The sequence below is a fragment of the Meriones unguiculatus genome, chromosome 15, assembly GCF_030254825.1.
Source record: "Meriones unguiculatus strain TT.TT164.6M chromosome 15, Bangor_MerUng_6.1, whole genome shotgun sequence".
Lineage (NCBI taxonomy): Eukaryota > Metazoa > Chordata > Mammalia > Rodentia > Muridae > Meriones > Meriones unguiculatus.
In genome coordinates, this window is record NC_083362.1 from 46,306,031 (window position 1) to 46,319,187 (window position 13,157).

Below are 13,157 nucleotides of genomic sequence, written 5' to 3' on the forward strand. Positions count from 1 at the left end.
TTGAATTCATTATGTAGTAGAAGATGTCCTTGAATTCCTTGTCTTCAGGAATCTGTTGCCACCCCCCAGTTTACACAGTTCTGGAGAGGCAAGTACTCTACGAACTGAGACCCAGCCCCAGCCCCAGCCCCAGCCCCAGCCCCAGCCCCAGCCCCAGCCCCAGCCCCAGCCCCAGCCCCAGCCCCAGCCCAAGAAGGGGTGAATTCAAATCATACTCTGCTGTATCCTACATGGAAACTTTCTGGCGCTTTCCTTCCCACCTAGTTCTGAGCCTTTGTCTCACCCCTGCATCTCTGCCTCACCCCTACATCTCTGTCTCTCCCTTGCTCTCCTCAGCTACATTGTTCTTCTACAGCTTTAACATGCCAAGTTCACGTCCTCTTAGGAGGCCGCTAGACTTGCTCTCTCCTCATACATCTATCCTCTTGGTAGGCATCTCCTTTGTGACTGCTCAGACAAGAAACATTCCCGCCCTCACTACCTCAAAACTAAACTTCAGCTACCTAACCGTCACCATCCCCATGTACCACTTTACTACCCATTTCCCGAGGTTGTGCTTTTTCTTACTTTCCAAATCCCTGGACAGGCAAGGAGCACCGAGCGGAAGATGAGGGAAGCACCGAGGCAGCAGGCAGAGTTGTGGACAGATGTGAGGTCAGAACTATGAACTTAACAGAAAGCGGGATTGGAATCTGGCCCCAGTATTGGGGCCCTTGCTCTGTTCAACACAAACAAACAAACAAACAAGGAAGCCTTGAATATCCAACAGTCATTCATAGCCCTATTTCCTGTGTGTATGTGTATGTGATGTGTGTGTGGTGTACGTTGTGTGTGAGTGTGTGCGTACTATGTGGTGTGAGAGTGTGTGTATGTGTGGTGTGGGGGGGTGTGAGTGTGTGTGTGTGTGTGTGTGTGTATGTGAATGTTTCTGTAGTGAATGGGTGTGTGATCTGTGTGTGAGAATGTGTGTGTGTGAGAGAGACAGGACCTGCAAACCAGCCAGTTGCTGGGCTCTCCAGCTGCTCTCTCCTCACTCGCATGCCTACCTCACATCCAGTGGGACATCTGCTCCCTGTCATTAAGACTAAAGCTCTTCATTCTCAACAGCAGCCTTGTGGATCCTGAACCTCGGTCCATCACCCTACGCTCAAGTCCACAATGACTTCGCTCCCTATTAGGAGCCCCGGGACACCTCTTCTGGTTGCTCCAAGGCTCAGAGATCACCACCACTGCTGCTTGGCCTCACGCCCCACCAGGCTTCTACTACATCCTGAGTTAAAGCTGCAGACACCATGGCAACCCTGCTCTTTGGGCAAGTCATTTAAAACCTTGATGTCTCACTTTATAAAGTAATGGTGGTGGTGATGAATATGATGGTGATGATGATGGTGGTGGTGATGATGGTGGTGGTGATGGTGAAGATGGTGGTGATGGTGGTGATGATGGTGGTGATGATGATGTGATGGTGGTGGTGAGGGTGATAATGATGATGGTGGTGGTGATGGTGGTGATGATGATGATTATGATGGTGGTGGTGATGACAATGATTCTTTCCTGAGATGATCCAGAATTCCCAGCCTGCGAGAACAGCCCCCAGCCCACAGAAAACCTGCATAAATGTTAATGATTTCAAGTAAGTCTGTACCTAGGATATTGCCGAGCATGAGGGTCTTAAAATAATCTGATGTCTTAAACCCTCAAATTTTGAGAGGTCAGGACAAGTACAGAAAAGATCAAGAACAAAGAATGTGCATGCAGGTTGTTATAATCAAGCTTCAAAGACACAGTTGTGGGCTCTGAAGAGATGGCTCAGTGGTTACGAGCACTGGCTGCTCTTCCAGAGGACCAGATTTGATTCCCAGCACCCACACGTTGGCTCACAACTGTCTGTAATGCCCTCTCTGGCCTCCGTGGATACCAGACATACCTGTGGTACACAGACACACATACACACAAAATATCCACATGCATGAAATGAATCAAAAATAAATCCAAGATGCATTTGAAGTGTTTCATGACGTTCATGAGAGAATCTCCCTTTGCAGTTAAACACAAGAAAAAGTGGAGAAGGGATCAGGGATCAGTCTCACCAGCGTGGACAGCAAGGTATTGACCTACAGGCTGGCTCGTTTCAAAGCGTAATCATAATCGTCCATTTGAAACTCGCTTTTCATATGCTAGCCCCTGAGTCTAAACGGAACACAGAGAAACCAGTTTGAGACTTCAAAAGGCCATGTGAGTTCTTGATCATCCGTGCCAGAAAGAGAACCAGGTACTGCCAAGCCTGTGGGCAGGGCTGACAGCATGACTATAAATCACAGTGTTGGACTGTGCCACCAGCTCTGGCTTCCCAGAGACCTGTAGGCACCCAAGTTACTGATCTGGTGTACACCTGTGTATAGACAGATAAGTAGATACATTGCCAGTGGGGCACTTGTTTCGTTTTCCTGTTCTCTGCTTTCCGCTGACACGATGCCTTCTGTTTCCAATTCTGACACGCTGACATTTTTTGTGAATGGAAGAAAGGTAAGTTCCTGGCATGACTAATGTGGCTTTTCATTAACGGACGGTAAAAGTCAGGGTTGTTGTTCACCGTGGTGCATCTCCTTAGCTTTTTTAGCAGTGGCACAAACTTAAACATGGATCATTATCTCCATCTTTGGCATCAAATTATGAAAGCGTGGGCTGTCTGCTTGCTTTTCATTCCCACTTGGAATCAGTAAGAAAGAGAACGTTTTATTTGTCGTCGCGTGAACAACCGTGAATTCTGAGAGGGCAGCTTCACGCTGCAGGGGTGAGCGGCAGACATTCCTTCTGTTTGTTGGATCTGAACCCACCTGAGTCACACCGAGGCCCTTTAAACAGGAGAGAGGCAGGACTCCGAGGACAGCAATAGCAAAGGACTCTCAGCCTAATTCATCACCCCAGAAACCTCAGCAGGAAGTGTAGGAGGTGGGTGTTCTCTGCAGAGGACAGGGCCAGAAGATGTTCTCAAACTTCTTCAGAAGCACACCAAGTACATGGGAAGTTCAGAGTGCTTTATGGTCAGGATTTGTATTTTCTTGTGTGTGGCAATGAGCAAGAGGAAACAAGTCAAAGTAAATACTGTCTTGGTAAGTTGGTGTGGCTCTTGTTTCCATACCTCAGTGGTGCTGTAAAGAAACAAAACCTCAATAAAGGCAAAAATTCTTAGCAATTTTTCCAGCCAAATAGTCAAGGAAAGGTCATTTCTGAGACCCCTGTGAACTTGTAAACACAGGATGAGAGACAGAGAAAGACAGATAGGCGAACGGGCAGAAAAGAAAAAAGTGGAGCAGAAGGAGAGCCTGATGTAGCAACCTGGAATGAATTGAAAGAATGGAGGACCTCAAAACAGTAATTGCTAAGTGGCAGTCTAAGGATTTCAAAGGCAAGGACTGTTCTGTGGGGAAACAGCCTTTGCTGATTTGTCCTTTAATGTTGTTTAACGGTTTAATATTAAAATGTTCATATATATGCTCCCCAAACATCAGTCTCGATAACTGATGGGCAGGTGCTTTCATCTTATGTATTTCTAGGACAAGTCACAAAAATGACAAAGGGGGGAGGCAATCGGCACAACCCTGAAGACAGTGTGGTGGTCATGATTGCTTCTTTTCCTTAGACCCAGGGTGCAAGTTGACTGAGGCCCAGCCGCCTCTGCTTCACAGGTTGGGGCTCTTGTCGTCATCATCTTTTGACTCCCCTCTATGGTTTCATGACCGTTTCAAACCTGCTTCTCCCCCATCTGCTTCTCACGTGCCCACTTAGAAATGCAGGTGTATCCTAGAGACAGATGTGGTGTTTGTGTGTGCCTGAACATCTGGAGTCTAGATTTGTGAAAACAGTGGCATGAGATGCAGTTGTGCCTGTGACTCAGCACTGGTCTTGGACCTGCACACGCACTGTGTGAAAACTTGCCTCATCGGTGCCTGGCTTTCCAGGGAGTCCTTATCCAGGGCGGGCTTATCGCAGTGATAGGGACACGGACATCTTTCAGTTCTCCCAAGCCCTCCATCTGAAACACACTGCATGAAGGTCCTTCCATCTGACTCCTCTCCAGAGCTGGCGAGAGGCTGTGAAATCACAGCAGGGCTTTTCTGTAGGGCCTGCCTGGTGTTTCCCCCAAAACACGGTACTGATGGCATTCCCCACAGTGCTTTCTCCATGAAAATATCTGACTGTCAATATCTGGCATACAGGTGCTTGCTACATTCTGACTCCCTGCGTTTTGCTATCTCCGGCTTCTGTCTCTGTGTTGTTTTCACTTCTACGTTGGTGCTTATTTGTGGCCTCACTCTCCCTTTCACGTGCTTAATAAGAAGAGGTTTATTTCTCACACAGTTCCTGAGATCTTTGTCTCATGGCTGGGAATGCTGGCTGTTCACCCTCAGATCTGTAGTTGGCAGGATTTAGTCTCTCCAAGTCAAGTGTCCCCCTTCTTTTGGAACCCCGTCATACTTTGTGCTCTTTGGACCCGAGATAGGCATGACTGAAAGTGACAGAAGTAACCCTGTGTGGCAATTGCAAGCCCACGGACACGAAGAGTGAAAGCACAGCATTTACCAGGAATGCCATAGCAGGAAATCCAAGCCTTGATCCTGGGGCGGGGGCAACAGGAAGAAGGAGCCTCGGGGCTTCCCATTATTGTCCCCGGCAGTGTTCCTGGCTTGTAAAATGTTCTCACAGCTGGGGGAGTAAAGAATACGAGACTGGGGTTCTCCACTTTTGTAGCACCTCTTCCTTTAGCCCCCCCCCCATCAGGGAGAGAAAGGGAGGGAGGGGGAATGCGGGTGTTGGGCTGATCTCTACATTGCCGAGTCTTCTAAAGACTTGACAAGGAGACCTTGAAGTGGGAGCCGAGGAGTGAAGGAGTCAGTGGCTCAATTGCCCTGCTCAAGGGCGATGGGGCTACAGAGCATGGTGGAGGACTGTGTCCCTCTGTGTCTGGGTTCTGCCGTGATCCGCTTTCCAGGTCGGCTGCATTCTGACTTGCTTTCCCCATCTTGCCTGGCTGCCCCAGCAAAGATGCTGGCTAGGTTCCTCCAGGGCCTCGGGGAAGCTGCCTTTCCTATGGGCCAAGTACGCCTGGCACTCAGGTGAGGGTGGAGCCGTGACAAGGCCAACCTGGCTTTCCCTCACCTACCAATAGAGTTGGTAGGCAAAGACCCTGGTCTGGGAATACCTTCTCTGCTAAGACATGTTTATAACTTCCTACAACTATGAGTTGTCCTAGTCCTTTCTCCGTGTCTCCCATCCAGTCTTTTCCAGGTGTATGCTTGTCATAAATGATAGAAAATTTAGTCATTAAAATGAAGCTTCACTGTTTCTTCAAACTTTTGGTTCCAAGAATCACTAAGCCATTTCTGTAAAGCCACCCACATTGTAAACGTGTCCTCCAAACAAGGATTGGATTGCCGTAACTGGCGATGGTGCCTTCCTCTAACCCGTTCCCTTGTTTCGCAATATAGGTCACAGCGAAGAATGCTGATCCTGTAGAGAGTCTACTGTCCTACTTTAGGAGAATCCATATCCTTTGACTGTAATGGCAGCAAACTGCTAAAAATTCTCAGAAGGGCTGCTGAGGTGGCTCAGGGGTGAAGAGCAGGTACTGCTATCCCAGAAGAAGGGAGTTCAGTTCCTAACAGCCACGTCTGACAGCCCGCAATTCACAACTCCAGCTCCAGGGGGAGCGGATGTCCCCATTGGGTCTCAGCAGGTACAGACAGACAGTCAGAGACAGAGCATACATTCATGTAGATACATACAAACAAATTAAAATAACTTTTTTAAAGAATGAAGGAAAAATCCCCTTTGTTCACTCTGGGGAAATGACTCTGTATTCCACTGACAGAGTCTGGCTGGATCTCAGAGACTGGCTGTATGGATTCGTGTTTTACTTATTGTATTTTTTTTTTCACCTGAGCAAAACTTAAAGAACCTGTACTAGACCGTGAGTACTTACTCTGGAAACTACCTCGTGACTGCTGAGCTGCAGATTCCATGATTGGTTCAGACTTGGAGTGTTAGTGTAAACATCTCTAGGCAAACTTGGGTTTGAGTGCCGTGCTGAGAGATCAGCACTAACCAGTTGATGGTGCCCGAGGTCACACAATCTCTGTACGAGCCTGCACAGAACTGCACACACAGGCAGAGAGATAAATGCACGTAAGTTCCATATGCTAGTTAGCGAGGCAACACCAGTGCTGAGTTCCTGGGTTTTGTCTTTTACTTTTGCATTTGACGAGGGGGGAGGAAGGAACAGAGCACAACCTGAGGAGTCAGTTGTCTCCTTCTATCCCATGAGCTCTAGGCATCAAGCTCAGCTGCAGACTCAGCGGCAGGCTCCTTACCCTCGGAGCATCTCTCTAGCCACGTTGGGTTGTAGTGTCGTATGAGAGCCGGGTGGATGTCATCAGCTATGGAGAGCTGGGTGATGAAAATACAGGCTCGTCTGTCCTGTTCTGTAACTTCCCGAGAGACTATAGTTCTTTAATAAAAAATGCGCACTCACTGGGGGTAGGTAGACAGCTCTGTCAGTAAAATATTTGTCTTGCCAGCACAAAGACATGAACCCCAAGACCTGCATTTCAAAAGCCAGGTGTGGCAGAGACAAGCAGATCGATGGCACGTGCTGACTATCCAGCTTAGCCTGCTTGTCCAACACCAGACCAGTGAGAGATCGACTCTTTCTAAAAAGTAAAAGAGTAAAAAATAGTTACCTGTACCTGAGGAATGACACTGAGGTTAGACGCCTAGTGGGCACACACACGCTGAGCCCTGTCGCCAGGCACGGGGGATCCAGCGGTGAACATGCTAATGCTATCCTGTCTCTGTCTATCTCTCCACCTCCCAATTAACACTTCTAAAATAACACTTCATCACTCCCTGAGTCTTACCTTGACAAGCGTGTTCTAGAAATAGCCTGATTTCTCTCTCCAGACTCCCTCCCGCTACATACGCCTTACAGTCTGCCTTCCTGTGTCATCATCTTTCAGCCCTCTCTGGAGAAGACCTAATGTTCCTAGTCCACTCACCGTCCAAACAGCCTGCATCTTCCTCCTGGTCCCACTCTCTCCCCTAGGCCCCACTGCGAAAGCTCACCATTGGCCAGCAAACCCTATCACTGCCTTCCCTTTCAAAATCAGCTCTAAGGCCCTCGTACATTCTGCCATGACTTTTCTAGACTCCCTAAAATGAAGCAAATGCTGAACATGCCGATTCTCGGGGAAACATGGCCGGAACCAACACTAGACGAAATACCTCACCCCCAGCTTCCTAGCACGTCCTCTGCTCATTGTTGTTGGTGACTAATATCATTATGCGGTTCTGGACAAATGCGGCTCTCTGGAGTTGTAGGCCCCAGCTTCTGGTTAGAGTCAAGAGTTCTATAATAGGGTGAGTGTGTTACTTTCATCTCTCCCTTGGTGGGTGGTTCTGGTGGATGGCTATGGGAAGGAGTGACTGTTTGGCTCTGCAAGAGACGGTGCCAACCTATAGCACGTTCACGGAACTCCTACCGCCCTCCCCAGGCCCTGACCCTAACTTTATACTGTATATTATTCCTTATATTCTGCCTTTCATATTGCAGAAATGTAAGCCCCCACAAAGCCCCCAATCTACTGTGGACTTGAGCCCTGGCTTGGGTATCATGCCCAGATTGCTATCATGCCCGGATTGGGACATGTAATGAAGATGTTCACCTCCCTTGTACAAAGTCAGGAGCCAGCCTTGGAGGCCTTAGTCTCCCACTGTGTCACTGCGCCCATCCCCCACTGGCCTGCCTGTATCTGCTGAGGCAGAATGAGTTAATAGTAGCGTGAGTTGATCTCTGTGATATCTTAGCTCTGGGATAAGACCTCAGAAGTGGATCTCTCAGGAGCATTCCCAAACACTGGTCTTTCACGTACCCAGCGCCCAGTCCTGTAATTGTCAAAACAATTCTTTCTCGTTCAGGAGGCTGGGAATAGTTAGTAGACTACTCGCCTAGCATTCGAGATGCCCTGGGTTCAATCCCTGACATCACATAAGCCAAGTGTGCACAGCATAATAGCCATCACTCTAAAGATAGAGGCAGGAGAATCAGAAGTTCAACTACCTAGTGAATTGGTGACCAGCCTGGACCACAGGATAGCCTACTTTTTTTTATTTTAATTTTTATTTTTTCTTCACAATTTATTCATTATATATTCCAATTAAAGCTCCCTCCTTCAACTCCCCCCAGTTCCACCCTCCCTCTCTTCTCCCTAGTCCCTTCCCCTAGTCCACTGAAAGAGAGAGTTCTCCATCATTGCCATGGGCCAATAGCTTGTTGAGTCTCATGAGGACTGCTTGGATCTTCTTCCTCCGTGGCCTGGCAATGCTGCATCATCAGGGGCGAGTGATCAAAGAGCAGGCAATGGAGTTCATGATAGAAGCAGCCCCTGATCCCCTCCCTCAGAGATCCACATGGAGACTGAGCTGCCAATAGGCCTCATCTAAGCAGGGGCTCTTAATCCTCTCCATGTATGGTCCTCTGTTGGTGCATCAGTCTCTGCAGGACTCCCTTGGCTCAGATCCTTCAGCTTTGTTGGTCTCCTTGTGGGGATCCTGTCCCCTTCCATATCCCTCTCTTCTTCCATAAGACTCCCTGTGCTCTGCCCGAAGTTTGGCTAGTGAGTCTCAGCATCTGCTTCTATCTCCTGTTGGGTGGATCCTTTCAGAGGACCCTCTATAGTAGGCTCCCATCCTGTTCCCTCTCTTCCACTGCTTCTGGTATCAGGATAGCCTATCTTAAGAACAAAGAAACAAAAACCAAGGTTTGTATTTATCCCAATAACAAATTTGATCAAGCACTAAGTATTCAGAAGCTGGATAAGCACTTCCTTCACAGTAAAGGAGACTGCGCAACAAGCACAAGAGAAAGTGATAGAAGCCATGCTGTGGAGATCAGGGAAGGATACCCAGCCAGACATGGAGACAGATGGAGGGATGAGATGAAATGAGGGTTGAGTACAATTTTTCAGCAAAAATTGACATGTTGGAGCCAAGGTGTTCCAGTCAGCAGCACAGGGACAGAGGCAGTGTTTGGAGAAAGAAGTAAGGTTTTTGCTGGCATATGTAAAGAGCTGAAGGTGAGAATGGAGAGCTGTGACAGAAAATGAAGACTAGATAAGCGATGAGAATCTTAAATAAAAGGACCGTTGTGGCTCTGGTGGTGTGTTTCCTGCACGTGCTGTCTGCCCATTTAGTCCAAGTCAGCTTCTGAGTACACGGCAGGGCTGTCCGCTTTGTGGGCAGTGAGAAAACTCTTCAATGCAAAGGACCGAAAAACAAATTTGCAACTCGTCTGTCTCTGCTCAGCCTGATCTGCTTTCTGTACTTAGCACTTATAAAAATAAAGCATAGCTAGTTAACTCTGAGGTTACCCAGAGCACACTCATCCTACACCATCATCAGCTGTTTGTCCCAAGTTCAGATTTGACTGAGCCTCCTGTATTTATCTGGCTACACTGTAATAATGAGCCCCAAAAGGGCTAGGTCTCTAGCTCAGTAGTAGAGCACTTGCCTGGCATGTGCAAGGCCCCAGGTTTGATTCCCAGCACTGGAAAAAAACAAAAAGACAATAATAATAATAGCAGTAGTAATAATAATAATAATAATGAGCTCCAAGATGAGCCAATAGACTGTAGAAGGAAGCAACCAGGGCTTTCTGTGAGAGCAGACAAGAAGTCTTAAAACTAGCTCATAGATATCCAAAGGACAAAGAGGTTAGAGGAATCAGATGTCCGCATCTCTTTTGGCACAGCTTTAAAGTGCACAGCGCAGCTCTCTCTCCTGACCAAGGGAAGACTCAAACCCATCTTTGAGCTGGGGAGCACTTGGATTTCTTGACTTGAAATTTTTCAGACTCCCGAAGCAGAAACAAACGACTCCCTACCTTTTGTGCCCTACTCAGTGGAGTGCTTTAAGTAAGGCCTGACCCACATCACCCTCATCCCTCTTCCTCTAGGGAAGTAAGACCTGAGTAAGACCTGAGCTGCAGTAATTGACTCAGAATGAAAGAACAGAGTTGGGTGTGCAAAGCCTCCTGGGGAAAGCTGCAAAGAGCTCCTCAGCTAGTTATTCCCAAAGATAAAAGTACCCTGACTGCAGCACCTGCTCAGGGCAGCAATTTACAGGAAGAAAATGACTCTTACCCTCCGACCAACACCAGTTATGGGCTCCACCCAGGAAATCCTTTCAACTGCACCCAGAAACGCTCCCCAAGCCAACTCAGGTAGATTCCTGGATGGACCTAAAACTGAGGGTTTGCCTACGGCCTTTGTTCTCTCTTTGAGAAAATGTGCAAGCACCTTCCATAGTGATTGAGGTGGCCCTGGCTTATTATTATTTGTTGAACTGGGGGTGGAGCCCAGGGATGCCCACATGTCAGGCCAACGCTCCTCTGCGGTGCTGTATCCCCAGCACTCTAATTCCAGAAGAAAGTAAAAGGTATGTATTCCTGTACCAGAGGAAATTAAGCATCCCAGAGGGACTTTTCTGAATTTACACAAACCGCCTTCTGTCGCATCCACAGGTGTGACAGTTCATGGTTTCGTGTTCCATTGCCCACAGTTCTGAGTTCGACAGAAGCCCATGAGCTTTTTTCCACATTGGGCTTGGGTGCAGCTGCTAGGGGGCTGACAGGAGGCTCATGCAATCTATGTGTCTTCCTGAGGAAGAGGGTTCACATGATTGCCTGCAGAGATATTCGTGCTTCCACTGCAAGACACTGCTTTGTACCCTCTAGGAATGCCATGCCACCACCTTTCTTGGCTTTGAGCTTGTGAAACAGTCTCTCCGTGTAGTCCAGGCTACCCTACATTTCCCTGTGTTAACCAGGTTGTTATCAAATTCCCAGCAATCCTCCTGCCTCAGACTCCCAAATCCTAATAATAAAGTATAAGCCACAATAGCCAGCACCTGCTAGTTCTTTTTGACTATTTAGTGCTGAACCCAAGGCTTCGGGAGTTGAGCACTCTCCTGTGTTAACCCATCAACTACCATCTCCTCATCTTTCTAACTGAACTGGAAATTCTCGTGTTCAGAACTGCCCCGGGACTCAGTTTTCAGAAAGCTGGCTCTCGAATGGTCCCTCCTCGGCTTTCATCAATGATCCCAGATGAAAGCAGCAACTAGAACCAACCCTTTCAGCAAGACGCTGTGACCGGGAATCCAGAAAGCACAGTTTGTTATCAGCGTCCAAGGAAGTAACAACAAAAACAACCTGAGTCTCTTTTCCTTGACCCTCCTCCTTCTAGTCTATCTCAAAGGCACTAAATACAGCTGTGGGAGTGGAGGCTGCGGTGCCTGCACGGTGATGATATCCAGATATGATCCCAAGAACAAGAAGATCCAGTATCCTTTACACAGGCCTGGCCATGCTCTGGGCACATCTGGGAGGGACAAGGAGCCTCCCCACTGAAGGCTTTGCTTTCCCTGTAACTATGCATCTCTCCCTCCTTTCTCTGAGTCTCTGACATGCTCACCCACCTCCATCTCTTTTCCACAAATGTCCTGCCCAGCAGGACTTACTTTGTCCTGTGTTCTGAGCTCTCTGGGATCTGTTCTCTGTTTCTTTGCTTTTGAACCTTTCCTCACTGTGACCAAGATACACGTCAAGAACAACTTAAAGAAAAAAGAAATGTTTATTTGGGCCCAGAGTTCCAGGGAACCTCAGCCCCCAGAGTGAGGGAGGTGAGCTCAGCACCTCCATCTGCAGCGGTGGGAACAAGAGGCGAAGCTCCCTTCACAATGGCTCAGAAGCAGAGGCCACAGACGACTCTGGGTGCCAGGCTGTCACTCTCAGAGGCACACTGCCTGCATCTACTTCCACCACCCAGCCACCATCACCCAAGGGCTCCATACATAACCCCACAAAGTGGCACAGGCAGCTGGGGGCAAATGCTCAAAGCCTGAGTCTATGGGGGACATTTTTTTTATTTTATTTGAGATTATAATTACACCATTTTATCCTTACCTTTTCCCCCTCCAAAGCCTCCCATATGTTCTTTTTTGCTTGCTTTTAAATTTATGGCCTCTCTTATTGCTGTTGTGTCTTTTTTCATTAATTATTGTTATATGCATGTATATTCTCTCTCTCTCTCTCTCTCTCTCTCTCTCTCTCTCTCTCTCTCTCTTCTCTCTCTCTCACACACACACACACACAACACTAAAACAAAAAGGAAGAAAGGCAAGAGGCATATCCTGTTAAGTCTGTGTAATGTTACTTTTATGTATGTTTTCAGGCCTGACCATTGGGTATTGGATAACTAACTGGTCTGCTTTTGCCTGGGGAAGACTATTTCTCCCTCTTTCAGCCTTTCTCAGTTGCCTGTCATTCTTCATGTAGGGTTGAAGCCTTTGGGGGACATTTATTCTCCAAAGAGAACACTTCCTTACTTTCCCTAAAAGAAGTAAAAAGTAAAATAAGGAAAAGGTGAAGAAAGGTCACTTAGGACTCCAACATGTAAGTGCCCCCCCCTTGCTTCCTCCACTTGTCATATGCAAGTTCGTTCTTAGGTATGTCCAGAAGTCCACAGTTTTATAGGTTATCTTCTCTCTGTTTGGGGAAATACAGTCTTGTCATTCTCCTGGACTGAAATAACTCACCAAGTTTTGTCACCCATTCCCTGTGATTTCAGTGTGCTCTCCTTACATAAGCCCATCACAGCCACTACCCAGCAATGGCATGCCTGGTACCCATCTGCTCTCTCCAAGGGGTAGCCATTACCACGGTGGAAGGTGTGGGAAGCATCAAGAAGAGGATTCACCCTGTGCAGGTAAGACCGTGATGGGATGGGGCCCAGATGCTGGCACGGGCATGGTCCCTAGTCTGGTGTGTTCTCCTGAGGTCTCCAAGCTTAAAATTCTTCATGCTTTTACGTTCTTGTTTTGTAAAGTGCTGTGCTTCGTAGCCAGGAATCTTTTTCAGAGATTTTCTCAAGAACCCTGCACAGATGTAGCTCAGGGCAGTTCAGAGTCCAATTGGGTTACATAGTAATGTGAAGAGGGACTGCCTCTGACATAATCTGATTGGCCTGCTCTTTGATCACCTCCCTCTGGGGGGGAGCAGCCTTACCAGGCCATAGTAGAGGACAATGCAGCCACTTTTGATG

General features: G+C 47.8%; 1 protein-coding gene across 3 annotated transcripts in view; it reads left to right on the forward strand.

Moving 5' to 3' along the window:
* Window positions 1–2,472: 2,472 nt before the first annotated feature.
* Window positions 2,473–13,157, forward strand: part of LOC110559605 (aldehyde oxidase 4) — a 50,531-nt gene continuing 39,846 nt past the window's right edge. The window contains exons 1-4 of one of the 3 annotated variants that reach the window (XM_060368396.1): window positions 2,473–2,530; window positions 8,735–8,765; window positions 11,272–11,397; window positions 12,713–12,821. In XM_060368396.1, coding sequence (XP_060224379.1) covers window positions 2,473–2,530; window positions 8,735–8,765; window positions 11,272–11,397; window positions 12,713–12,821 — 324 coding nt within the window. Of the gene's footprint in view, window positions 2,531–5,489; window positions 5,551–8,734; window positions 8,766–11,271; window positions 11,398–12,712; window positions 12,822–13,157 lie in introns of all 3 variants that reach the window. The other 2 variants (XM_021655106.2, XM_021655105.2) reach the window with 2 other exon arrangements.